This window comes from Leptonotus elevatus, chromosome 2 (assembly GCF_054856555.1).
Source record: "Leptonotus elevatus isolate MCC_2025b chromosome 2, RoL_Lele_1.0, whole genome shotgun sequence".
Classification (NCBI taxonomy): Eukaryota; Metazoa; Chordata; class Actinopteri; order Syngnathiformes; family Syngnathidae; genus Leptonotus; species Leptonotus elevatus.
The window spans coordinates 44,123,524-44,148,718 of record NC_141240.1 but is presented as its reverse complement, the minus strand read 5'-3'; the positions used below and the strand labels follow the sequence as shown (position 1 = coordinate 44,148,718).

The following is a 25,195-nucleotide window of genomic DNA, read 5'->3' as shown; positions in this document are numbered from 1 at the left end:
TAGTGAACTCCCTCCCAAGGCCGCGCAGTGAGGCCCAGCTTCTCCAGGTGAAGCTGAAGCGCCGCATTGTGTACAAAGGTTACCAGCATTTTTACACTGTCAACATGACAAATGTCTTGGCAGCGCTGAGGACACTGAAACGCATTCATGCAGAATACAAAACTGTATCGATAGATGAAAGCGCTCAGTTTGAAAGTCTCCAAGAAGAGGAAGACGAGGGGGTAGGAGAAGAGGACATCCCTGAGGCCGATGCACAGCCAGAGAGCAGCGACACCCCCGCAAACAAAGAGCAACAGACTCCCCAAGAGAGCAAAGGGGAGCTCAGGCCGGGCTTGACACTCGACACCTGTATGCAGCCTCCTGACATCGCGCAGGAAAAGCTGTCATATGGGGACGGCATATTTAGCATCGCTCCTGCCCAAGGAAACAAGCCGGTGGGATTTTTTGCCGTGCCAAACCTCGAAGCCATGGCCTTTCCCGTTCAGTTCCCAACAGGACAGAACTCACTCGATGAGGCGAGAGAAATTAAGCTGTCACCCAGTTTGTATTTCAATGCAAGGTTATTCTCTGTTGACACTCGATTTGCCAAAGATCAAAGTTACCTTTTCTTTGCGCAGTTTGTGACAGAAACGCATCTGGCCACCAACAGCATGTCCATTCAGGCCCGCAAGGGGACAGCCCTCACTTGGGATGGGAAGAAGATTTCAAACCGGATGCTTCAGGACAAAGACGAACTGGAGAAGCTCATCCAAAGAGAGCATGCGATGCGCTTCACGCAGCCCTTGAGAGGCACGCCGGCTTTTTGGGAGGGTGCCCTTAGGGACCTCCATGCAATGACCAGGCAGTTGGGCAAGCCCACATTCTTCCTTACCTTTTCTGCTGCGGAAATGAGATGGCCCGAAGTAATCGAAATAGTCAAAGCGCAGCAAGGCGAACAAGGGGACTTTTCCCATCTCGACTGGAATGCCAAATGCGATGTTCTTCGCAGCAATCCGGTCACAGTGATGCGCCTTTTTGAGAAAAGGATGGATGCTCTTATGGCATTCATCCTGTCTCCTGCACAGCCCCTCGGTCCGGTAGAAGACCACTTCTATCGTGTGGAATTTCAAGCCAGGGGAAGTCCGCACGCTCACATGCTGCTCTGGATTAAGGGTGCGCCAGTCATCGAAGAACCCGACCCCAGATGTTGTCAAGAAGCCGTTGACTTCATCGACAAGTACATCACTTGCAAAATACCAGACCCGATTGAGGACCCTGAACTGCACGACATTCAGGCACACAGCAAAAACCACACAAAGTCTTGTCGGAAAGGAAACGTTTCTTGCAGATTTGGGTACCCCAAACTGCCGATGGACCAAACCACCATCACGTTGCCATTCCAGACGGAGACTGAAGACGTCCCAACGGACAAGAGTGTGGAAGGCCAGCATAGGAAGCAGGCGGCCAAATCGGCGCGCCTCACCGAAAAACAAAGGGAGGCTAAAGAAGAGCTCAAACATATCAGAGAGATCCTCATGGACGCGGATGTCCCGCAGGACTTGCCGGAGCTTCTCAAAAAGGCCAATTTGACAATGGACAGCTACAAGGACAGCGTCACTAATCTGACCTCCGGAATGGTTGTCATGTTGAAGCGTGCTCCAACGGAAAGCTGGATCAATGCTTACAACCCACATCTGCTGCGGGCATGGAACGCCAACATGGATATTCAGTACGTGCTCGATGACGTCGCGTGTCTCATGTACATGATGTCGTACATTTCCAAACCGGAGCACGAGATGTCAGAGTTCCTCACGTCTGTCGTCAAAGACTTGAAGACAAAGCCTCTTGTCGACAAAAAGGACGAGATGAGGAAAATAATGGCGGCGTATTCCAAGCACAGAGAAGGGAGCGCTCAAGAAGCGGTGGCGCGGACATGCAGTCTCCCTCTGAAGAAGTGCTCGCGCAGCGTAGTTTTCATCCAGACTGCTGAGGATGGCGTGAAATTGAGTCTACCCATGAGTAGACTGAGGACCATGCATCCGGACGCAGACAACGTGTGGATGTCTGGTCTGCCAGACAAATATGTGGCAAGACCTAGAACGGCAACGTTTGAGCGGATGTGTCTCGCCGAATTCGCATCCGAATACCGAGTCGTCTACGGTCAGCAGACTGAGGGCAAGAATGTCATTCCCCTCTCACACGGCAAGGGATTCATCCAGAAGCGGATTGGAAAAGATGCAGTCATCAGATTCACTCGCTTCTCAATCAAAAAGTATGCTGAGAAGTATTACAGGACCCAGCTTAAATTGTACCTCCCCCACAGAGACGACGCCGAGCTCAGGTCTGAAAACCTCAAAACGTACGAGGAGTTCTACGGTGCCGGGGATTCAAAGTTCGGTCGGGTGCGGGCTATCGTCGACCGCAATCGGGGGACGGGGAAAGACCGTGGACAATGCCTTCGAAAAATTGAAAAAGCTTCGTGCGGTTCTCAACGCGTGGAGCACTTTTGCGCCGGAGGTAGAGGCAGAGCGTTTGGAGTGTGCCGCCGAACGCGAATCTAATCCGTTACAGGAAGACCCGCAAGATGAGGTTCCGGCCTACCAGGACGCTCCTGCTAGCGGCGCGGTCTTGCCGGCGTTTGAGGCGCCAAAGTTGAGCGCCGAATTTGTGAGGAACATGTACCGCAGTCTCAATGAAACGCAAGCGTCCGTCTTCTACGCTGTGCGCGAGTGGTGTTTGAAACGCGTTTCGGATCGTCTCCTCGAGCCCTTCTTTTATTTCATCTCCGGAGGAGCTGGCTGTGGTAAATCGCATGTCATCAAGTGCATTTACCAGGAGGCCAGTAAGATTCTCCGCCAGCTTCCCAGGTTCCACGACGAAGCGGATATGGCCAAGCCTGCTGTGCTGCTGACGGCGTTTACTGGCACGGCGGCTTACAACATCTCAGGGAAAACTCTTCATTCCCTCTTGAAACTCCCCAGGACTCTAAAGCCTCCTTACCAGGCGCTGGGGAATACGTTGGACGCATTGAGAGCAACCCTTTGCAACGTGGAAATTTTGATCATCGACGAGATCTCCATGGTCTCCAAGGAACTCTTTGCCTATGTCCACCGGAGATTTCAGCAAATCAAGAGCAACAACAGACCATTTGGGGGTATCTCCGTTCTTGCAGTTGGGGACTTCTACCAACTGCCACCCCTCGGAAGGTCCAAACCCCTCTGCGTTTCTGACAACGATCTTCTTGACCTCTGGACAGATTTTCAGATGGTCAAGCTTACTCAAATCATGCGGCAAAAAGACGACGTCGCTTTTGCCGAGCTTTTGAACAGGATCAGGGAGAAGGGGAAGGCTGATCCGCTTGGCGATGGTGACAGGGCGTTACTCACCACGGCTGTCACGGATGCGCGAGACCTCCCTGCGGATACTCTGCATATCTTTGCCACCAATAAAGAGGTGGATAGGCACAATGCAGCAACTGTGGCTGCTCTCAAATTGACTGTGGTCAATATTCCCGCAGAGGACTACAGGAAGAGCCCACGGTCGGGGGCGATGGTCACCGTGACCAAAGTGATCATTGGGTCGAGAAGGGATCTACCGGATGCCCTTCAAGCTGGTGTAGGAGCACGGGTTATGCTTCTTCGGAATTTGGATGTCGAGGACGGATTGGTGAACGGGACCTTTGGCACAATAGGCAACATTGTTCAAAGCGCCCCAAAGGGGTCGGCGGAGAAAGTGACCTTGCTCGGACTGAGGCTAGACAATCCCGAAGCGGGCCAGAAATTGCGCCATAAAATTCTGGGGCCGACGGATGACTTGGTCTATATCGAAAGGTCGGAGGAAAACCTGGGCATGAAAGGCGTGGTCAGGCGGCAATTCCCCATGAAGCTTGCCTTTGGATGCACGGCTCACAAAGTGCAAGGCATGACGATGACCTCTGCAGTGGTGTCTCTTAAGCGTGTGTTTGAACCTGGAATGGCCTATGTTGCCCTAAGCCGCACGACGTCACTTCAGGGATTGAGGGTCATAGACTTTGACGAATCCAAAATCTACGCCAATCCCAACATCACGGCGGCAATGGACAGTATGACGCGCGCTTCTTTCCAAAGTACAAGACCATTGTTGTACTTTTCCAAAATGCCGCAAACTGCTTTTCCCACCTTGACCATTGTTCATCACAACACCGAGGGGCTTCCATCTCATATTGACGACTTAAAGTCTCATCATGAGTTGAGGCTGGCAGATGTCCTTTGCCTCACTGAAACTCATTTGTCTGGATCCTTCTTCCCCCCTCCCTTGCAACTGGAGGCATGCAGCACTTTTGTGCGCAACAGACAAGTTTCGTATTCAAATGGCCCAAAAAGAGGGTGGCGGAGTCGCAGTCTATTATCGCGATTGTCTTCGAGCGGAGCCCCTTCGGTTTATTCGGAATGTGGTTGACCTGGAATTTGCTGTCATCAGGGTTGACGCTCCCGTCCAGGCTTTGATAGCTACGGTCTACAGGCCACCCAACCTGAGTCTTGGCACCTTTCTTCCAAACCTTGGAAGTCTCTTGGATGCCTTGGCCGTGATGGACTGCCAGCCTATTGTTGTTTGCGGAGACTTTAATGAGGATTTGCTTTCAAAGGGAAAGAAATCCATTCTGGACTTGTTTCAGTCCAGAGGATTTTCACAGCTGATCACCCAGGCCACAACTGGAAAGCAGACACTGATTGATCACATTTACATATCTCGCCCAGATTGTTGTGTTCAATCAGGCGTTCTGCACACTTATTACAGTTACCACAGTCCGGTCTACTGTGTGTTAACTTCTTGTGTCAGCTCATTGTAGATCGCAAGGGCACCATTTTCACAAGTGTGCCTTTGCAAATGTTATTGAGCCTTTCATACCACTGCTCAAAAGAGGGGGATGCTGTACTTTAAATTGTAAAGGCTGAAAAGTTAAATCCTTTGCTCGTTCAAAATTGGTGTCATAACAGAACTACACTCAAAATCAGAGCGGCCAATCATTTTTTTTGTAGACATATTTATCATTTAGTTAGTTCTAAACGTATTGAGCTTTAAATTGAATTTAAGACATGGGATATGTCATTTAAGCGCTCCCTTATTTTGAGCAGTGTTGCATGACGGTACGTTTAATCAGTGTGCTTTTCTGTTAGCAGGACATCGTGCATTTGGACTTGAATGTTTTGTTTGTCCTTATTGTGATTGTGACTACAACACAATGAAAAGTGTTGGTGTCAGTGAGGAACTGCGATGGTCAGTGAGGAACTGCGATGGTAAGTGATGATTGATTACTGAATTGATCTAGGCAAACATTGAACACTCATTTTTCATTTTCACATGCAATACAGGTGGATGGAGCGCAGCAAGGGGCGCTACTTGACATGGCCAAGGATATCAAGGTTGTTATGTCCGGTACAACTGGTGGAGAGAAAAGATGAAAAAAGGGATCCCGCAAACGTAGACCAAAATGATTTATTCTACAGGATTCCTCACTGAAAAACCGTCACATGTGTATTGGATGAGTATTTAGATTAAGTTTTAACTGTTCAGTTTTGCTGCCTATTTTCTAACAACTTGTTCCTTTGTGTGCTCAGGAAAAGATGAAGATGCTGTGTAACAAAGACCCAAAACGGCTCTTTTAAGAGCCGTTTTACATGTACTTTGGAGTAATATTCCTGCAATATTGATCAGCACCAACATGCCTTTTAATATGCAATGTCAAATTTAAACACTGCATTCATACTGTATTTGCTCCATGATACAGTATATTGCATTTTATATTTTAGTTAATCACTTACACTATAAGCAAGAAATTAAACTGATTCCCTTTTGATATGACTAAAATGTCAATCAAGACATAAGGGAAGCCATTACACATGTAATAACTGCAGTTATTACAAATTGTCCTGAACTCTATTCCTGCTGACACAAATTGAGAGGTAAAGTACACCAACATTTGGCAAACAGTTCAGAGCATGCATCTTTCCACCTTGCAAGAGTCAGCAGGCCCATTCAAAATTTCCGCGGAAATTTTTCTAGTTTTAATTATTACACTCCACAATTACAAAATCGGCATAATCATAAGCAAAAATAAAATATGATTAATACTAATTTTGAGTTGTTTAAATTCATATATTTGCACCTTTTTTTAAAGTAAGGAACTTTTCAACCTTAATAAAATATTTTCATAACTCTTCTAATGAAACATCGACTTAATGAATGGTAGCTTTGCCATGGCCTGAGGGAGTCTGCATCATTTTTACTGGCACTACGCAACTTTGAGGAGGATGGTCGGAACACTGGCACACAAAAAACTACAAATGTGCTGACTGCTTTATATGTCACTTTCCCCTTTACCCATTCGTTACAAAGACGAAAGTCAATTTGAGTGTCGTGAGTTCAAAAACGATGCAATGCGCTTGTCCTCATGAGAAACGTGGTCTTCCTTCAGGCATAACGTTACCGACTTTGTCCATATGGCGGTGCCATAATCAACGTGAAAGTTCCTTAGTGTTGCTTTAAAATGACTAATAAATCGTATTTGGTCCAAAAGGAACTTACATAATTATAGTGTTTCAAAGAAATGTATTTTTATTTTTTACGTTTAAACATTTTCTTGTTTTGTAGCAAAAAACAAATGATTGTCCTAATCGTGATTTCAATTATTACCAAATTGATCGTGATTAATATTTTCTTCATAATTGAGCAGCTCTATGTCCACTTTAATTTGTTTTTCAGGGCTTTTGGAGAAAAGTCCAGTCCTCCCACTTTACCAGATGCGGCGGGGGAAGCAGACGATGTGAATGGTGACAAATGTGTGACTGATGAGCAAGAAGAAGGTGAGGAGGAGGAAGAGGAGGAGGAGGAGGAAGGTGAGCACGTGCAGAAGCATCAAGCAAGCGAGCCGGTCAAAGATGAAGCCTGCCTTGCTGTGGTTGAGCAAGACAAAGGGGAAGTCGAAAAGAGCATTGAGGAAGGAGAGGAGGAGCAAGAAGATCGAAAGTCACCACAAGGTACCACATTCAGGCCATCGTCACACTAACATCTTGTGCACACTCTCATTCACTGCCATCACAAAATGTATCTAAACTTTTAACTGGTACGGAAAATATTTGTACTTATTTTGTCCGGTGAATATAAAAAGTCAGCACACCCCAACCAATCACTTTCAAACTTGGTTAAACACTTGCTTTAAGTGCCTCTAAATAACCCTAAATATAGTTCTAGTAGGCTTTTCCTTCTTTTTGTTGTTCTTGCATATTTGCAGAAACCTGAATGTTATTTGGAACTGTTCAAAATTTGCTCCACTGGGCTGGACGCACATTGCAGTACACTTACGTCGACTACGCGCGGGAAGTGGGCAGTCGAGGCAAGCTCGGTGCCGATTACGCCCCACCAGCTAACTAGCATTGAGCTTCAGCTGGCTACTAGTGCGACTAAACACAAAGCAGAGTCGCTCCAAAGTCAGTAATCATCACCTCCATTGTGGCCAGAAAGCTGTTGTATCGTTGTCACGACCGGATGATTAGCACAAGACAAAGAGGACGTGCTAATTGCTAAGCTAAGATTGACACGTATTCGTTTACCACCAGAATTAAATGTTTGGGTGATCGAGCACAGTTTTTTTTCTTCATCTGTCGCGTTAATAATAAAGGTATTCAACTGACTAGTAAAATAGCAGGCTTTTGAAAAAGCCAAGGCAAGGCAGCTTTATTTATTTCGTGAACAAGGCAGCGCAATGTGCTTCACACAGTTACAACAGAAGACGCCTCCGTCTCGCCCGTCCGTACAATAAATGTTATCAAAATTACTTGACAGTAGATCCTTTTTTTAAATCTCTCTTTCAGCTTTTCTAAAGGACACATTTTTTTATATTTTACATTTTATATACACTGACAGCATATGAAATGAGTTGAGTGTTTTTACCTCCACCCGGCAGAAAGCATGTATTCTTCCGTGTCATTTATTGGTATTTGGATAATAGCAACATGCTTTAGATGTGGCGCTGTGGTTTTTGCCACAAGCGCTCTTATTTTAATTGTATTTTTTTATATATATTATATATTATAAAATATTATTTTTATTTTGTTTTCACAGAGGTCATGGATGCTTTACTTCGGCAGTGCTTTCTCCTGGCTCTCAAGAGCAAGGTGAAGAAATCAGAGCTCCCTCTGCTGACAAGCACTTTTCTCCGCAACCACATGGTTTCCTGCTGGTAACGAGTCAGACGTTAGTCACAAAGCGCCCAAGAGGAATTCACTTACTTACTCTAAACATTCTGTTTTTGATTTTTTTTCTTCAGCCCCAGCGGAAAACAACTGGATATAAAAAAATCCAGCTATAAAAAGGTACATGTGAATGTAGTTGGGTTTCCAGCCACTCATTTTTATTCGAATTTTCAAGAAATGCGAAAATAAAACCGAATGGAAACGCTAGAAATTCGAAAAAGGGCTTAAAATTCGGAACAAAAAACAAAACGCTTAGAGAGGGGGATTTTCAAGCGTATCGGAAAAAGGAAAATGTGAATTTTAGTTGTGGAATATGCGAATAACCGCTGGCAATATCGGATACACGTCGCACGTTTTGACTGGATATTACGTCACACGTACGTTTGTGGTCCCAAAGCAATGTCTGACGATAAAGTAAGGTATGTTTGGGGGGACGACCAAACAGAAATCTTTTGGGAATTAATTAAAGAAGCAAATATTAATGCAATTTTAGATGGAAAACAGCAAAGAAACGCTACGGTTGATCAAGAATTATAAAAGCAAACTCATACGACGTCAGCACATGGCGCAGTCGCTTCCTGGTCTTCTTCTTCTTTTAAATGACTGGTGGATCACATCTCTATGGTGTATAGCGCCACCTACAGCGGTGGAGTCCCCTATCAATATTCGCAAAAGAAGAACAGATGGAAACTAGAAAAATTCCCGCGGAAATTTTGAATGGGCCTGCTAACTCTTTTCAATGAGCTGAACAGTTTAAACTTTCAACCATTGAAATCGCTCAAGAAATGTGGAAGTTAACAATAATCAACAGTATGTTACTGCCCCTTTAAGAAACATGCACATTCACGCACACACATTTGATTTTAAGTAACATTTCAATGAGCTGAACAGTTTAAAATTTAAACCATTGAAATCGGTCAAGAAATGTGGAAGTTCAACACAATCAAGTATCTTACTGCCCCTTTACAAAACATGCACATTCACGCACACACATTTGATTTTAAGTTGTGAGGAGACGTCACGCACCAACACTCCATTGATTTGTATAGGATTACGCTCACCTCAAACAAAAGCCTCTCGCGACTTAATGGTTGAAGATGCAGATTCCAGAAATGGCTTGTTAGAACGGCAAGGGTTTGGGGAACGCGAGCATGTTCTCAGATTTTTAATCGGATGAAAAATGACCAAATGAGAGCAGGTTGAAAACTTATGATTGATCGAAAATGAAGAGGGAAAAAACGGCGAAATTAACATGGAGGAGATAGGCGAGAAAGTCCGACTTCTCCTCGCTTAAAGTGAAAATAAAGGTACTAAATGACACCTTAGCCAAATAAAACTTAGTTCTTCAGAAAGCAGAGGCTTGTGGCTACAAAATGTGCGAATTTGATGTCTAGTGAGCAAAGATTGTGGCCATGGTGACGAGTTGAAGTGAAACTTTTGGAAATAAGATTTTTTGGTTCCCGTCACTGAAGCCTTAATTAGTCACACTCTAAATAGGCGACTTTTCCCCTTTGCTCACTGTCTTTGAACCCTCACAGGGGGGAGAGCTTTCATTCCTTAATTTTTTTTTTGACACTGAGCTAAAGATGACAAAAATTCCAACAAAATGAGCTAAAATTCATATCGGTCGGTCAACGTATGCGCGCGCAGCGTGTCTTTGAAAAAGGTGCTTGATTGGAGTTGATCTCTTTCGGATTCCCATTCATTCCTATGGGACTTTATTTGGGAGTTTTTTGGGAATAGCGTCGCCATGGTAACTGGGAATTCTTATAAAAATAATAGCGCAGCGAGTCAGATCGAGCCGCATCGTTTGATACCTCTTTTGTCCCGGTGCGATCTACGGTTCGGGCCCTATTTTTGCGGAAAAGTCGCTGGAAGATAATATAAAAATAATATTAAACACTTTTCTAGGGTGGATAGTAATATGTGCCTGCTTGCTCCGCAAGCAGCAGCTTCGCTGCTGCTTGCTCCGCTTAGCAGGCCCATAATAATACTAGAAAAATTCCCGCGGAAATTTTGAATGGGCCTGCTAACTCTTGCAACTCTTTTCAATGAGCTGAACAGTTTAAAATTTAAACCGTTGAAATCGCTCAAGAAATGTGGAAGTTAACCATAATCTACTAAAAGTATTACTGCCCCTTTAAGAAACATGCACATTCACGCGCATACATTTGATTTTAACTAACATTTCAATGAGCTGAACAGTTTAAAAATTCAACCATTGAAATCGCTCAAGAAATGTGCAAGTTAACCATAATCAAGATCAAATAAAGTATCTTACTGTCCCTTTAAGAAATATGCACATTCACGCACACACATTTTATTTTAACCAACATTTCAATGAGCTGAACAGTTTAAACTTTCAACCATTGAAATCGGTCAAGAAATGTAAAAGTTAACCAAAATCAACAGTATGTTACTGCCCCTTTAAGAAACATGCACATTCACGCACACACATTTGATTTTAAGTAACATTTCAATGAGCTGAACAGTTTAAAATTCAAACCATTGAAATCGGTCAAGAAATGTGGAATCTACCATAATTAACAGTATCTCACTGCCCCTTTACAAAACATGCACATTCACGCACACACATTTGATTTTAAGTTGTGAGGAGACGTCACGCACCAACACTCCATTGATTTGTATAGGATTACGCTCACCTCAAACAAAAGCCTCTCGCGACTTAACGGTTGAAGATGCAGATTCCAGAAATGGCTCGTTAGAACGGCAAGGGTTTGGGGAACGCGAGCATGTTCTCAGTTTTTTAATCGGATGAAAAATGACCAAATGAGAGCAGGTTGAAAACTTATGATTGATCGAAAATGAAGAGGGAAAAAACGGCGAAATTAACATGGAGGAGATAGGCGTCAAAGTCCGACTTCTCCTCGCTTAAAGTGAAAATAAAGGTACTAAATGACACCGTAGCCAAATAAAACTTAGTTTTTCAGAAAGCAGAGGCTTGTGGCTATAAAATGTGCGAATTTGATGTCTAGTGAGCAAAGATTGTGGCCATGGTGACGAGTTGAAGTGAAACTTTTGGAAATAGATTTTTTGGTTCCCGTCACTGAAAGCTTAATTGCATATCAGAGTGGCGATTACACTCACTGTCTTTGAACCCGCACAGGGGGAAGAGCTTTCATTCCTTAATTTTTTTTTTTGACACTGAGCTAAAGATGACAAAAATTCCAACAAAATGAGCTAAAATTCATATCAATCGGTTAACGTATGCGCGCGCAGCGTCTCTTTGAAAAAGGTGCTTGATGTGTGATTTTGTCTTTCCTTTTCCCATTCATTCCTATGGGACTTTTATTTGGGAGTTTTTTGGGAATAGCATCGCCATGGTAACTGGGAATTCTTATAAAAATAATGCCGCAGCGAGTCAGATCGAGCCGCATCGTTTGATACCTCATTTGTCCCGGTGCGATGTACGGTACGGGCCGCATTCTTGCGGAAAAACCCGTGGAAGATAATATAATAAGTTGAAAAATAATAAACCCCTTTTCTAGGATAGTAATATGTGCCTGCTTGCTCCGCAAGCAGCAGCTTCGCTGCTGCTTGCTCCGCTTAGCAGGCCCATAATGAGCAGAAATCGCATGTCTGTTTTGCGCATTTTCAGTAAATTTGCTTAAAAATTTCAAAACAATTGGATGGAAACCTGACTTGTGCCATGTTTGAAACATTTCTTTCAACTTGAGTCTTCAAACAGCTTTCCAAGTTCCTGCAAGTCATGCAGCAGCAGCACAGCATCGTCCGTGTGAAAGAACTGACGAAAGGCGTGGAAAGCATCGTCGAGGTGGACTGGAAAAGCCCAGAGTCAGCTTGCCATCTGCACACACCGACATTCAAAACGGAAACACATCAAAGTTCTCATTTGTACCCTCTATGTGTGTCACATGTAGACTACGCTTCTCTGTTCCCGAGAAGGAGACAGGCATGGAAGCGATTCCGCTTGGAGAAACGCCGTATCATCCTCCCGAGATCACCACTTTATACTCCGTGTCAGCTCGACTGCAGCCTCTTTTTCAGGATGCGAGCAAAAGGTGTGTGTATTTTTTAGGGATGGGCGGAGAACCGATACCAGGACACATTTCACGGTATCTGTTAGTGGTGCAACGGATCATCATTGATCCGTGGTTAGTTCGGATTAGGCCGCACGGTTCGGATCGCGGTTAATGGGGGGAAAAAACAAAACATGTCAAAGAAGCTGAAACATACTCAAAGTAACACGCTAAACCTAACTTCAAAATAAAGTTGACCAAATAATACATTGATGGCAATGCAAATAGCATTAGTATACTTTTACTTTGAAGTTGGCCCACGTTGTAGCGTGATGGCTAGCTTGACTTCCCTTTTAGACGCTCGTAGTTTTGATTGACATTGTAGTTGCGACCAACATCAACACAACGCTATCTCGAACTCATGTTCAATCGCTAATTTAGGACGCTAAGAAACAGCTAATTAATTACGCCGTCATTGTATGATATGGCAGAAGTCTTCGACGCGAGTGGCTAGCAGCTAGCTGTTAGCATTACCAACGAGTGTCTGGCTGGTAAGTAAGTTTGACAGCAGATACTATAACAATCCGCAGTGTGTCACCGCGCCACAGGGTGGCGCCTCTTTGTTTTGTTGGGCATGTTCTTTTTCGTTTTTGGGCAGTGAATGTTTTTGACTCCAGGAATGCACGATAATTGTAACATGCGGTGGTGCCTAGCCCACTCCGAGCTCATTCATTTTTTTTTTTTATTATTAAAAGTGAACCTGTAGATTTCAGTTGCTCTCCCGTTTTTTTGCTGTCCCGCTACGCCGTCCATGGCCACCGCGCATTACAGTACCTGGCTTACTTGAATTATTTTTCAATATTCTGGACCGAGGCTACTTTATAATTCACTCTCCATGTTTAAAGGAAGGGAATGTGCCTTAAATTGCACATTGAGGTCTTTTAATTATATTTAAAAAAAAAAAGATAAATAGAACTTTGTTTGCATTTATTTTATAAAACACTTTTGACCAATTTAAAAAAACAAAAACATTCATCTCGAAATGTCAAATTTAGCTGTTTGGATTATAGGAACACAACTGTAAACCATTATTACCTTGTTATTTTACACATGAACCAGGTCAAAATGAGAATGCTTCTGCCTCAGATTACACTTAAAATTGTGTTCCTAAATCCTAAAAGGCTATATGAGACATTTTGAGTTGATTTTTGTTTTTATAATTTAATGGGAAACAGCGTTTTACACTTGACACTAAATCCTAATTAGACATTTGGAATTGATATTATTATTATAATTTTTTACGGAAAAAGCGTTTTAGAAAATAAATGAAGACAAAGTACTATTTATCTTCTTGGGTGATTCGAAAAAGGATCCCATGCATGACTCAAATCTGTGATCCGATCCGAAGCGTGACTTTTGCAATGGATATCAACACTGGTATCAGCCCCCGCTCTTATGGAAGTTCGGTCAGGAATTAAAGGTTAGGCCTATTTTGCATTTATTGATCGCCACAGGGGCCATCCTGTAAGAGAAGAGAGCACATAAGTCGTCAGTTGTACTCAACAATTGAATTTGCTCTGAAGTGCAGACAGATCTTTGTTTATCATATAGTATATTGTCTCTGACTACTGCACTGCTATGAGATGAATGACGAACGGAGAACGTGAAACAGGAAACAGAAATACAGAGCAGCCTTCCAAATTAAAAGCATGGATTTCAAAACAAGAAAAATCCTTAAACATCACACACTAAACAGCTTGAGGAATTCTTAACATGGTAGATGTTACAAAATTATTTGAAACCCTATTGTATTGAATTTAATTATTTGCACTTCACTGTATTCCTTAAAAAGAAGTTGTACAACCACATATTTTGATTGGGACTTTTGTTCCCTGGCCACTGGATTATTTGTTTCATTTTATTTATCAACTATTTTTTTAAATTAATTTTATGGTATGCTCTATGCAAAATGACTTTAATTAGCAAATTAAAAAAATAATCAATGCCATTAATTTCAAGCAATTTTAAAGAAATTAATTGGGATATATAGGTCCTTTAAAAAATATATCTTTCATTGTTTTTTGTTGTGTTTTTTTTTAACTTAATGTATCATCAGTACTAATGGTATCGGCACTTGGTATTGGTGAGTACTGAAGATTTACGTATCGGTATTGGTCTAAAAAAAGTGGTATCGAACATCCCTATTATTTTGTGAGTCATATAATGAAACATGTCCCTACGAATTGAGAAAGCTTGTGAGTCAAGAAGCACACACATGTTTCATATTTCTTTGAATTAGGCTTCCACTCCGCCTGGGCTGCACTGTGGCAGAACTTAACTTCCAAACAACCCTTAAAGGCGGAGTGGCGGGATCAAGTTACCACAGCCGGCAAAGTCGACTTTTAGAAGGTGTAAGAAAGTGTCTAAATGACTCCTGTTGTATTGATTTGCTTTTCCCTACTACTTGGCTCCATATGTTTTATGATGTGCTATAATTGGAAAAGTATCAAATGTGCGTTGCTTGGCAAACATTTTTACAGTAATGTCTAAAACATTACATTACTTATAAATCTAAGTCACTTAAAAGTAAATCCGCTTTGATATCTCCAGAGTCTCATGACATGGTTTTTGGACTTGTTGTTATATAAACTTTGCTAGTTGCAACTGGTTGAAACTGCTTTCACATTCACAACTTTCTTCTTCATGGCGTGGATGGGTGAAAACTTTGCTATGAGTATTTTAATTGTGCACAGCCGTTCTGTTAACTACCCCACTGTTAACCCCACTAATGCGCCCAACCTGGCGAACCTCTAACCAAAGCCATACGCCTCACAAACATGGGCAGATGTGCCCTCTATGTAGTGTTAAATTCATCATGGAAAACTAACAAAGATCATTTCGTCAATGCACATTTTTCGCCAGACTAAAACCATACGACACTAGACTAAAACCCTCATTAAGAAACAATAACTGGCACTAAATCAGTATGCATTTTCGTCGACTAATAAAGACAAGACAAAAATGTACTTCACTTAATAAAAACTGGACTAAAATGGGCATTAATTCATGGAACAAAAACGAGACAAATATGATATGATTTTGTAAAATCTTATGTCTGCTAATCTGTCATGTTTGTGACACTGTCATGTGACACTGTCATGTGACACAGTGACACACCCTCTTTCAAATCAGCAGCTAGCGAGTGCAACGCGCACAAACCCATGAGACAGACAGGAGGTGGATTTACGGTGAAAGGTGAAAAAAGAGAGTAAATTATAGTTCTAATGTAACATGAATCCAACGGCTATAACGTTCCAACAATAATGTTAATCCGACCGCTAACTAATGCAGGCTAATTTGCTAGCTCGTAGCATGGAGCCGTAGTAGCCGCTTGTTGATATACTGCAATTGTGTGTCAAGTTGTTTTTCATCCAAAAGATGAGAGAAAGTTTGATGTGAAATAGTTTTAGATCCGAAATGTTCAACATAATCTGCTGACAAAAAATATATATATATATACAGGGGTAAAATGATTGTCATGACTAAAACTACACTAAAATGTTGACAAATTCTGTTTTCATGGGCTAAATGCTAGATTTATAAATGGACTAAATAATAAATGGGGTGAGGTTGACTATGATAAAAACTAACAAGCATGATTAAAACTAAAACTGGACTCAAACTGAGACTAAATTTTAAAATAGCGGATCAAATTAACACTACCTGTATGTAACATGAAGTGTTACTATAACTGCTATAGTAGTGTTATAGTGTACTACTATATGATGTTTTATTTATTGGCATGTGCAATCAATTTAAAATCCAAAAGAGCTGATAAACTCTCCTGTTGCCAATCGCACGTCACTTCTGAATCCTCTCAGCATATTCTGCCAGTGTTCTAGCAAAGCTCTTGAAGCCCTTGGCAACAGGTCAGCACAAGGTCACGGGGCGCATCTGCACGTAAACGTCGAATGTTTGACGGAAATTATGTTCTCTGGCGCTCCCGCAGGAGAGGCGCGGCACTGCAAGCTGCTGAGGTGAGAAGCATCGTCACGGAATATGTGAAGACGAATGACTTGGTGGATGAAACCAATAAGAAGTAAGTACAATGAACTTTCTGCAAATGCATAAACATGAGTGCATTGGCGCTAAGTAATGAATACAAAACATTTCACTTGGCATAATACTTGTTTTTGGTGATTAAAATGACATGACAGTGTTTAACATTAAATCAAACTGTTCCTTTAGTCAGCAGGCAAGATGGAAAGAAAAGCTCTGTTGTTGGCATTCAGTAATAAACAGTGGAAGATTAGAACCATAATAAGGGCACATCTCGCTTCAGGGTTTAATATAGTTCAGTTATTGTGGTTAAGAGTACCAAGGTTCACCACCCCGGGGCATGTGATGCAGCTGTAATCAGATCAAATCCTGAAATGTGACTCTGAATCTGAAGGGGCCTCGCTGTTCGTGTCTTTGTCGTTTCATGTGCCACATAAAATAGATGATTAGGGTAAGAGAGAGATGAAGCTGATTAAGGCATGAAAGACTAATAAGGCGGCATGTGACCTGCCATCCGGTTGAGCGCGCAAGCCGAAGTGAGACAATCATTTTGTGTGTTTGCTTTTCAAACAGTTACGTGAGAATCAACCCAACTTTATGTGACTGTTTACTGGAGAAATCAGAGTACCAGGAAATAGAGACTCTCAAGTGGGATGATCTTTTCAGCAGGTAACGTTGGGGATTTTCTTCTTCTGCCGCGACATGGCACCACACAAACAACCTTTTTTTGTTCTACACAACGAACCCCTCGCTCGACCGTCCCCGAACCCCTATTGGTAGTAACGTGTTGGTCTGCGTTGAACGGGTTATTTACGGTGATGCAAAACATTGCCCCGCTCTGATCAGCGTCTCGGATTGCTGCCGCTCAAAAACGTATCAACAGATCGAGAAACTGTCAAACTCCATTGATGGAAAGCTTATCACTGTATTGGTCACAGATGTTTTTATTCTCTCTTTCACTTTCACAGATGAAAATGAACAAGTGAGATGGGAATTTTTTTCACTTAGCAGTAACGGTTGCCAAATATTTACACAGATACAGTAGATATTATCCTACGACCGACAAAGCCTGACTTTAAAGTTAAATTTATTTCGCCACATTACCATTGATATGTTCGAGCATCGCAAACATTTTGTCATGTGCCTTTTCATAAGAAAAATACGGTATCACTCCATAAAATTGTACGGTTTTATCACTTCCACAACTGACTCTAAACGACTTGTTTATGAGCATTTAGCTACATGGACTGTCCTTAGGTGGGTTGATGTTTAGTTTGACAGTAAATTTGAATGAGGAGTGGCAAGAAACTGAAGCCTCTTTTTTTTTTAAAGAATTGTTCACCATCTGCCAACCTGACTTTGCTGGAAGCATCTCACACTTTTATCTCAGATTTTTGCTTGCAAGTTGAAGCAAAAAAACGAAAACAAAAAAAATCCAGCAACGGCTTGTATCTTGAAAAATTTGTATATAACGGTTTATTAACATTCTTTCAAAAAAAAAAACTATAGTCGAACAATAAAAAAAAATAAAAAATAAAGGATCTTGCGGTGGTGCATAAAGTCCGGTGACGGATAATTGATGGACAATGAATTTATCTTTTATTAAACAAATAAAATCTGCAAGTACTTCAATAACATTTCATCCTGTCTTTAGGGTCAAGTTGCATTAGAACTAAAAATATAAAATGATGCACATACAGATGACATGAACGCAGACAGCCAAACATACACAAAATGGAAGATCAATATGTTGCATTTCCAACACAAAACCACTTAAAAAGAGAAATGTTCACCGGCTCAACTTTTGTTTTGATATAATCCTCAAACCCCAAATAAAGTCTGATTTGCTATTCTGCTGACTGGATGGGACTCCCTTGTGGTTTGTTTTGAATCTGCAACACAAGAAAAGATTATAGAGATAAACGTCACATACTGGTCGTAATTTTAGATTTCAAACCCTACGTTGGACAAAGACAAAACAACATTATGTGCGTGCTCACGTTTGAGTTATCAGTATCAGCATTTCACAACACAGTCAAAGCGTTCCAACGTCAAACTATTCGCAACACCTTTTTCTCATGTAAACGCTGAATAGTGGACTTTTGATACCTTAATGAAATGATGCGCTGACTAAAAGACTTGCAAAATACAACCTGGGGCTTTCAATTAAATGATAACATACTGTACTTCTACTTTAAAGGGACAGCAACGTGGAAAAATCAACTTTTTGGGAGTTTTCAGCCATGTTAAAAAGCAAATTCCTCACTAAAAACATCACCAAAGCAATGTTTTCCTCCATTCGCCCCGCTATGAGAAATTGGAGGTCATTCTGCTCTCCAAGCACCAGCCCCTCCCAACCTGAGAAAACCAGCTGTTGGCACTGTTTGACGTCATTTGGTGCGGCACCCCCCCCCCCCCCCCCCGCACCGCCTCTGCAAATTAAACGCACGCCCACTTTCTTTGAGACCTTCATGGAATAGTGACAAAAGTAGCCTTTATCAGTAAAACATTCTGTTTAAATGAATTCAAAGCAATCAACTATCTTTCACATCCGGAGACAAGAGAAGAGAGGAATAGACAGGAGGAGATGAAGATGCTGACGTTCTCTTTGGGAGTGACTAGGATGGCTAGAATCAGGAATGAGTACATCAGAGGGTGACAGCACATGTTAGAGGCTTTAGAGATCGAGGCCAGACTGAGATGGTTTGGACGTCCAGAGGAGAGATAGTCAGAATATTGGCAGAAGAATGCGGAGTTTCCAAATACCAGGCAGAAGGTCTAAGAGGAAGACCAAAGAGGAGGTTTATGGATGTAGTTAAAAGAGGACATGAAGGTGGTTGTGTGAGAGCAGAGGATGCGGAGAACAGGCTAAGATGGAGGCAAACCGATTTTGCTGTGGCGACCCCTGGAGGGAAAAGAAGAATTATCTTTCACATTGCAATGCCAAAGTGCAGTCTTAAAATCCCAGAAATGATTCTGGCTGGCTTTGGTGTGTTTTTTTGTTTTTTTTTCAAAATCTTTATTGCAAAATTGATGGCTTGCGTGGCCATTCAGAGTGTTTACTGAACCGGGCGTTTTACTTCTGCATTAGGAAACTAATGGGGCGGCACGGTGGCTGACTGGTTAGCACGTCCGCCTCCCAGTGCAAAGGTTGTGAGATCAAGTCCGGGCTTCGGCCTTCCTGGGTGGAGTTTGCATGTTCTCCCCGTGCCTGCGTGGCTTTTCTCCGGGTACTCCGGTTTCCTCCCACATTCCAAAAACATGCATGGCAGGTGAATTGGACACTCCAAATTGTCCACAGGTGTGATTGTGAGTATGATTGTTCGTCTCTGTGTGCCCTGCGATTGGCTGGCAACCAGTTCAGGGTGTACCCCGCCTACTGCCCGAAGCCAGCTGGGATAGGCTCCAGCAACCCCCGCGACCCTTGTGAGGACAAGCGGTACAGAAAATGGATGGATGGATGGATGGATGGATTAGGAAACTAACCAGCAAAACACACCTAATATTTCATTAAAAATGACATCGCCTTGGTGTCAAAAGTAAAATTCAATCATTATATGCATATAAATACCGTGGTGTAAATAAATCCCTTTAAGGTTGATCATAAAATTGTAGGGTAAGGTTGGAACGCATTAAAAAAGGCAACTTAGAAATAAGACTTTGACGTTATTGCCATCACAGTGTGACTGGTTCTAAAACTTTCAGGCATGTAAAAGGCCAACTGAGGCAGACACAGATGTGGTCACATGACATCACTACTGTGGTCATCGCGGTGGCAGAATGAGGAAAACAAAGCAAAGAGGCAGAGTGACATTTCAGTTGACTTCATGAGAATATTGGCAAGGATGACGGCAAACTCTTACGCTCAAACCAGTTATATTTCAGGGAAATAGTAACGGCCACCGCCTTCATGCCACTTGTGTGACGAGACTTATGCAATTTCTCCGGAAATGCCGTGTGAATGCTGAAAGTTGAATGCATGTAGAATTATGTGCAAAAGTAGAATTCATGTGGAATGTCGTGGAATTGCTTATTAAGGATATTGAATACAGTATTGTGTGAAAATGATTCATTATTATATATAACTGAATGATATTAAATCAAACAGAACTGCCATGTTGAAGGAGTTTCGTGTCGTCAATGAAAATATGCAATGCTATTAAAAAGGAACTCAATAATGTGACGTGATATTGAATATAATGGATGTTAAATGACTGGACAATGATTATTGTAGTCAATTGAACTTGGGACTAAAATCTGCTGCAACCTGAATTTGAACCCTGGTCTCCAATGCACTAGTCATCTGCTTTAACCACTGGACTACAGTTGACATTTAAAAATGGTTGACAAAGGTATGTAATTGTATTCATTATTTTGGTATAAAACTGCAGATTTTATTTGTTTAATCCACATTTATGTGATGAATTCATTTCATGATATGATATTTCGTACTTATGTATATCATTTTGTGTCGGGTGGAAATTGTCACATTTGCATTGTACAGTGAGAGTTGGGATTCGAACCATCGACCCCTTGGTCACTGAACAATGCATTTTACCAACTGCGCCATTGCAGCAACATCAAACACCTGGGAATGATGGATGAGCGCTATTTAAGGGAATTGAAAGTGAATGGGGGAACATTTGACATAAAACGTAAAATTGTGGAATGTGAAAAATGTGTCTGGTGGTGTGAACGTTTGGAGCATATCGAAGTTGTGGAAACGGTTGTCCATCGGATGTATTATGTGGGAGTTGAGAACTGTCGCTGAATTGAAACGTTGACCTTGTCATTGCAGGACGTTGGGGAGAATGCAGGAGTGCTATCAAATAGCGTTTCCTGGACAAACGGCCCGAATAAAGAAAGGACATATTGAGCCCATTGATGTCTCAGTGGCTTCCCGAGGCTCCAATAAGAAGGTGACCGCCTCTCCTTTGGTCTCTTGAGGCCTCCCTGATCTTATGTTTTTTTGGATTTGTTGGGGTCTGGATGTTTCTTGGGCTGGGGAGGAGTTCTGGTGGGGGGTGTCTGGTCGGTGCTGGATTTCACCTTCCTTGGTTTTCTTTGGTCCCCTCGGGTCTCCTGGTGTTCAGTTTAGGTGAACGGTATGAGATTTTTTCGAATAGGTTTTCTGGTGAGCTAACAAATACACGCACGCACGCACGCACATACACATACTCACCCACACACACACACACACACAAAAAAATAAATAAAAAAAATAAAAAATAAAAATAAAAGAGCAATGATGATGACATTTCCGAATGAACAATACTGATCTCTTAGAAAAAGAAGAAAAAAAGAAAAAAGAATAATAATAATAAGGTGACCGCCTCTCCTTTGGTCTCTTGAGGCCTCCCTGATCTTATGTTTTTTTGGATTTGTTGGGGTCTGGATGTTTCTTGGGCTGGGGAGGAGTTCTGGTGGGGGGTGTCTGGTCGGTGCTGGATTTCACCTTCCTTGGTTTTCTTTGGTCCCCTCGGGTCTCCTGGTGTTCGGTTTAGGTGAACGGTATGAGATTTTTTCTAATAGGTTTTCTGGTGAGCTAACAAATACACGCACGCACGCACACACCCACACAAAAAATTAAATAAAAAAATTAATAAAAAAAATAAAAAATAAAAATAAAAGAGCAATGATGATGACATTTCCGAATGAACAATACTGAGCTCTAAAAAAAGAAAAAAAAAAAGAAAGTGACCGCCATCCCCGACATCGATCTGCTCCTCTTTGCAACCCTCCGATTTGTTAATGGCTTTAAATGGAATTTTATTGGTTAGGTAGTGTGGGAAATGGATGGATATACTTACAGTAGTGTTTTCCAAAAGTTTGTATACATATTTCCTTATTTCTATTTTGGTTCAGGATCCACGTACAGCCGTCAGTATTTGTCACTTTGCACTTATTTTGTAAGCATGACATTTTCTTGGCTCACCAATTGACATTGGAGCAGGTTTGCAAAATTGCTGCCTGGCCAGATGTTTCTCCACCAAGTAGTTAATGAAAACTTAGTGAAATAACAAAAAATAAAATTGAAAAACAAACAAACCGTTTTTGTCAACGGAGAAAAAAAAAAAGTGATTTTTATAATATCTATAACTAACTGGAAGTACATTTCGTGTTTATAATACAAAATAACTATAATTACAGCAAATATCTCAATGTCATTGACAAATCATGCAGAGCCAAAAGCTTCGTTCGGAAGTGGTGTTCAATAATCTGAAGTGTGCACAGATAAAGCTTTATCGGTTTCCGAAGCATCCACCAAATCGAGCTTTTGTCGATGCTGATGAGTTGGTTCCATTTGTAGCCCCGAAAATAGATTTTCCTTGGCTTTGCACAAACGCCTCCTCTAGGAGTTTGGTTGTGGTGGCAGTAACAGCCCCTTCCCACTCCGGTTTCAAGAAGCTGGTCATAGATTGTATCCTTTGTACTAAATGTTGGAACGGCAAGATGGCCAAACTGAAGTGCAGTCAGGGGAGACAGGAAAACCTTTTGCCAGGCACACATTTTTCAACACTGCTTCAAGGAATGATATTCTTGTGGAGAGTCAATTTTTGGACCCCACGTATTGTCAAAAAGACATTTCAATCAAAAATGTTTTTGTCTGGCGGCACGGTGGCTGACTGGTTAGCATGTCCGCTAAAGGTTGTGAGATCAAGTCCGGGCTTCGGCCTTCCTGGGTGGAGTTTGCATGTTCTCCCCGTGCCTGCGTGGCTTTTCTCCGGGTACTCCGGTTTCCTCCCACATTCCAAAAACATGCATGGCAGGTGAATTGGACACTCCAAATTGTCCACAGGTGCGATTGTGCGTGTGGATGGTTGTTCGTCTCTGTGTGCCCTGCGATTGGCTGGCAACCAGTTCAGGGTGTACCCCGCCTACTGCCCGAAGCCAGCTGGGATAGGCTCCAGCAACCCCCGCGACCCTTGTGAGGACAAGCGGTACAGAAAATGGATGGATGGATGGATGGATGTTTTTGTCTTGTTTTGTTTAAAAATAAAACTTTACATTTGAAGATGCTTGTCTTTGAAGTGCAACGACATAAGCTATCATAAGCATTTCAGATTTTGTTGTCTTGGCCTGCAAAGTCAAAATAGTCTTGTTTTGCTCAAAAAAAAATTGCCCTGGAAATTGAGTTTGCCAACCAGCGCTTATGTTTTTATTTTTATTTATTATTATTTTTTTTTTTCTAAGACCAGCGCTTATGTTATGGAGACGCTGTTTCTCAGCTCTTTTTTTTTTTCTTTTTGTCCGGTTTTTTTTTCTTCAAACAAATCTGGTTGCTTTCTTATTCTATCTCCGATGGGTTTCATGTGCTAACGCAGGTGACCGTAATAAGAAACCTGGAGGTGTACGCTTTGGACCCTTCTGCTGTCGCCAGCGCGTTACAGCGCCGAGTTCAAGCCAGTTCCGTCCTGCAAGCACTTCCTGGGGCCAAAGACAAAGTCCTGGTCCAGATTCAAGGCAACCAGATTCAACAAGTCGGACATTTGCTGCTAGGTTTGGAGCGTCATCTCCTTTGCGGCTTATAAACGGATGTGCTTTCGCACGTAATGCTTGTGGCTCATCTGTCGTTTCAGATCATTATGGAATTCCCCGCAAGTACATCCAAGGGTTGGACAAAGCTCCGAAAGGTGGAAAGAAGAAGTAACATTTGAAGGCTGTACCTGATATACCGTCGGCTTCGCTTACACAGCTGCTTCACTGTACTGTATGTAAACATTCCTGTGGGCCTTTCCGTGTAAAATACGCTCATCTTTATGACAGCTGTTAAATTACATTTCTCTCTGCCTTTATTGCTGTGGTGAGAATACTGTACCGTAGCTAATGTCTGTCATATCCTTCACTGTTTAGAGTCCCAGGGGTGCTCAAGTTGGGTCCTCGAGAGCCCCCTATCCAGCCTGTTTTCCATGTTTCTCTCCACTAACACACCTGATTTCATGATCAGATTCGTTATCAGGCTTCTGCAAAGCTTGCTGATTAGCTGCTCATTAGATTCAGCTGCGCTGCAGGAGGGAAACATGGAAAACAGGCTGGATAGGGGCTCCCGAGGACCCAACTTGAGCACCCCTGGTTTAGACGTTCAGTGCTGTCATGTTAAATCAGGCAGCGAAGCAAGAAATCTCCGGATATAAGAACCACTTTCATTTGTGGACGCGATTCAGAAAACTTGTCTGTCATGATATCAATGGCTCTCAAAAGTGGAATTGACTGTATAAAATAAATATTTTGTCAACGTTACAATATGTTCTTCATTTTGTCACGTCAGTCGGTGAAATGGTGGCAAAATGAGGACGGGAGGTGAAAGTGGGGGGGGGGGTGCTGATATTCTGATCGCGTGTGGAGGACAAAACAGAAGACAGAAGCAAATGTCGCCTTTCAGCTTGCTTTGCTGTGCCCGAAGCCATCCAGTGTCCAAATGGCGACATTCTTTCCAGGAATTGGACTTCGTGGCACTCCCCATCATTAGTGAGAGCAAATCTTTTCTTTCTTTTTTTGCCTGCAAGGAACGAGTGTCATGTTTTCAGAAAGTGAAGTTGAGGTCAACGTCTGCCCTTCAAGGACATTACAGGGACATACATTTGACATTTGAGAGAGACAAATGTGTTAAAAGAGAGAAAGGACAATTGTTAGTTTCTCAGCTGCAAGTGCTGGACTGTGACATGCCATCTCTGTCGCCATCTGCTGGCTCCGTTGTAACATCGCAACCACTACCAGTTGAATAAAAGTTTTGTTTACATGAGGAGTTAACGTATTATCGGCAAGTCATTTCATTTCATAAAATCATTTCATAAAAGTTGTTAGTCTTTAGTGAATCTACCTCATTGTAAGTCAATGCCAGTTAATTTCCCTTGTGGATGATTATGGCATCCATCTTTACTCAACCATCTTTTCCTTAACTGAATTTCCCGTGCGGGAGTCATT

At 42.2% G+C, this 25,195-nt stretch overlaps 1 protein-coding gene across 5 annotated transcripts; it reads left to right on the top strand.

The window, feature by feature from the left end:
- The first annotated feature begins 4,267 nt into the window (after positions 1–4,267).
- On the top strand, positions 4,268–24,514 carry LOC147180172 (eukaryotic translation initiation factor 2D-like). 5 transcript variants are annotated; one of them, XM_086070050.1, is made up of 13 exons: positions 4,268–5,255; positions 5,331–5,493; positions 5,577–5,638; positions 6,721–6,995; positions 8,080–8,197; positions 8,285–8,330; positions 11,920–12,026; positions 12,113–12,253; positions 16,221–16,310; positions 16,844–16,939; positions 21,069–21,189; positions 23,596–23,770; positions 23,851–24,131. In XM_086070050.1, coding segments are annotated over exons 3-13 (1,242 nt in total). In that variant the 5' UTR covers positions 4,268–5,255; positions 5,331–5,493; positions 5,577–5,636; the 3' UTR covers positions 23,922–24,131. The 5 variants fall into 5 exon arrangements, 4 of the variants coding, with proteins under 4 accessions (XP_085926176.1, XP_085926178.1, XP_085926177.1 ...); XR_015094229.1 differs by lacking the exons at positions 4,268–5,255; positions 5,331–5,493; positions 5,577–5,638 and adding an exon at positions 24,358–24,514 and having other exon boundaries at positions 5,666–6,995; positions 23,851–24,099; XM_086070052.1 differs by lacking the exons at positions 4,268–5,255; positions 5,331–5,493; positions 5,577–5,638 and adding an exon at positions 5,666–5,921 and having other exon boundaries at positions 8,080–8,132.
- Positions 24,515–25,195: the final 681 nt, after the last annotated feature.

Bases quoted from the DNA above. Each gene is read 5' to 3' on its own strand.
- LOC147180172 (XM_086070048.1), top strand. From the start codon at position 6,566: ATGTATTTTTATTTTTTACGTTTAAACATTTTCTTGTTTTGTAGCAAA. The intron at 6,996-8,079 runs GTACCACATTCA...TTGTTTTCACAG, and splicing joins AGATCGAAAGTCACCACAAG to AGGTCATGGATGCTTTACTT. The intron at 8,331-11,919 runs GTACATGTGAAT...GTCTTCAAACAG, and splicing joins AAAAATCCAGCTATAAAAAG to CTTTCCAAGTTCCTGCAAGT.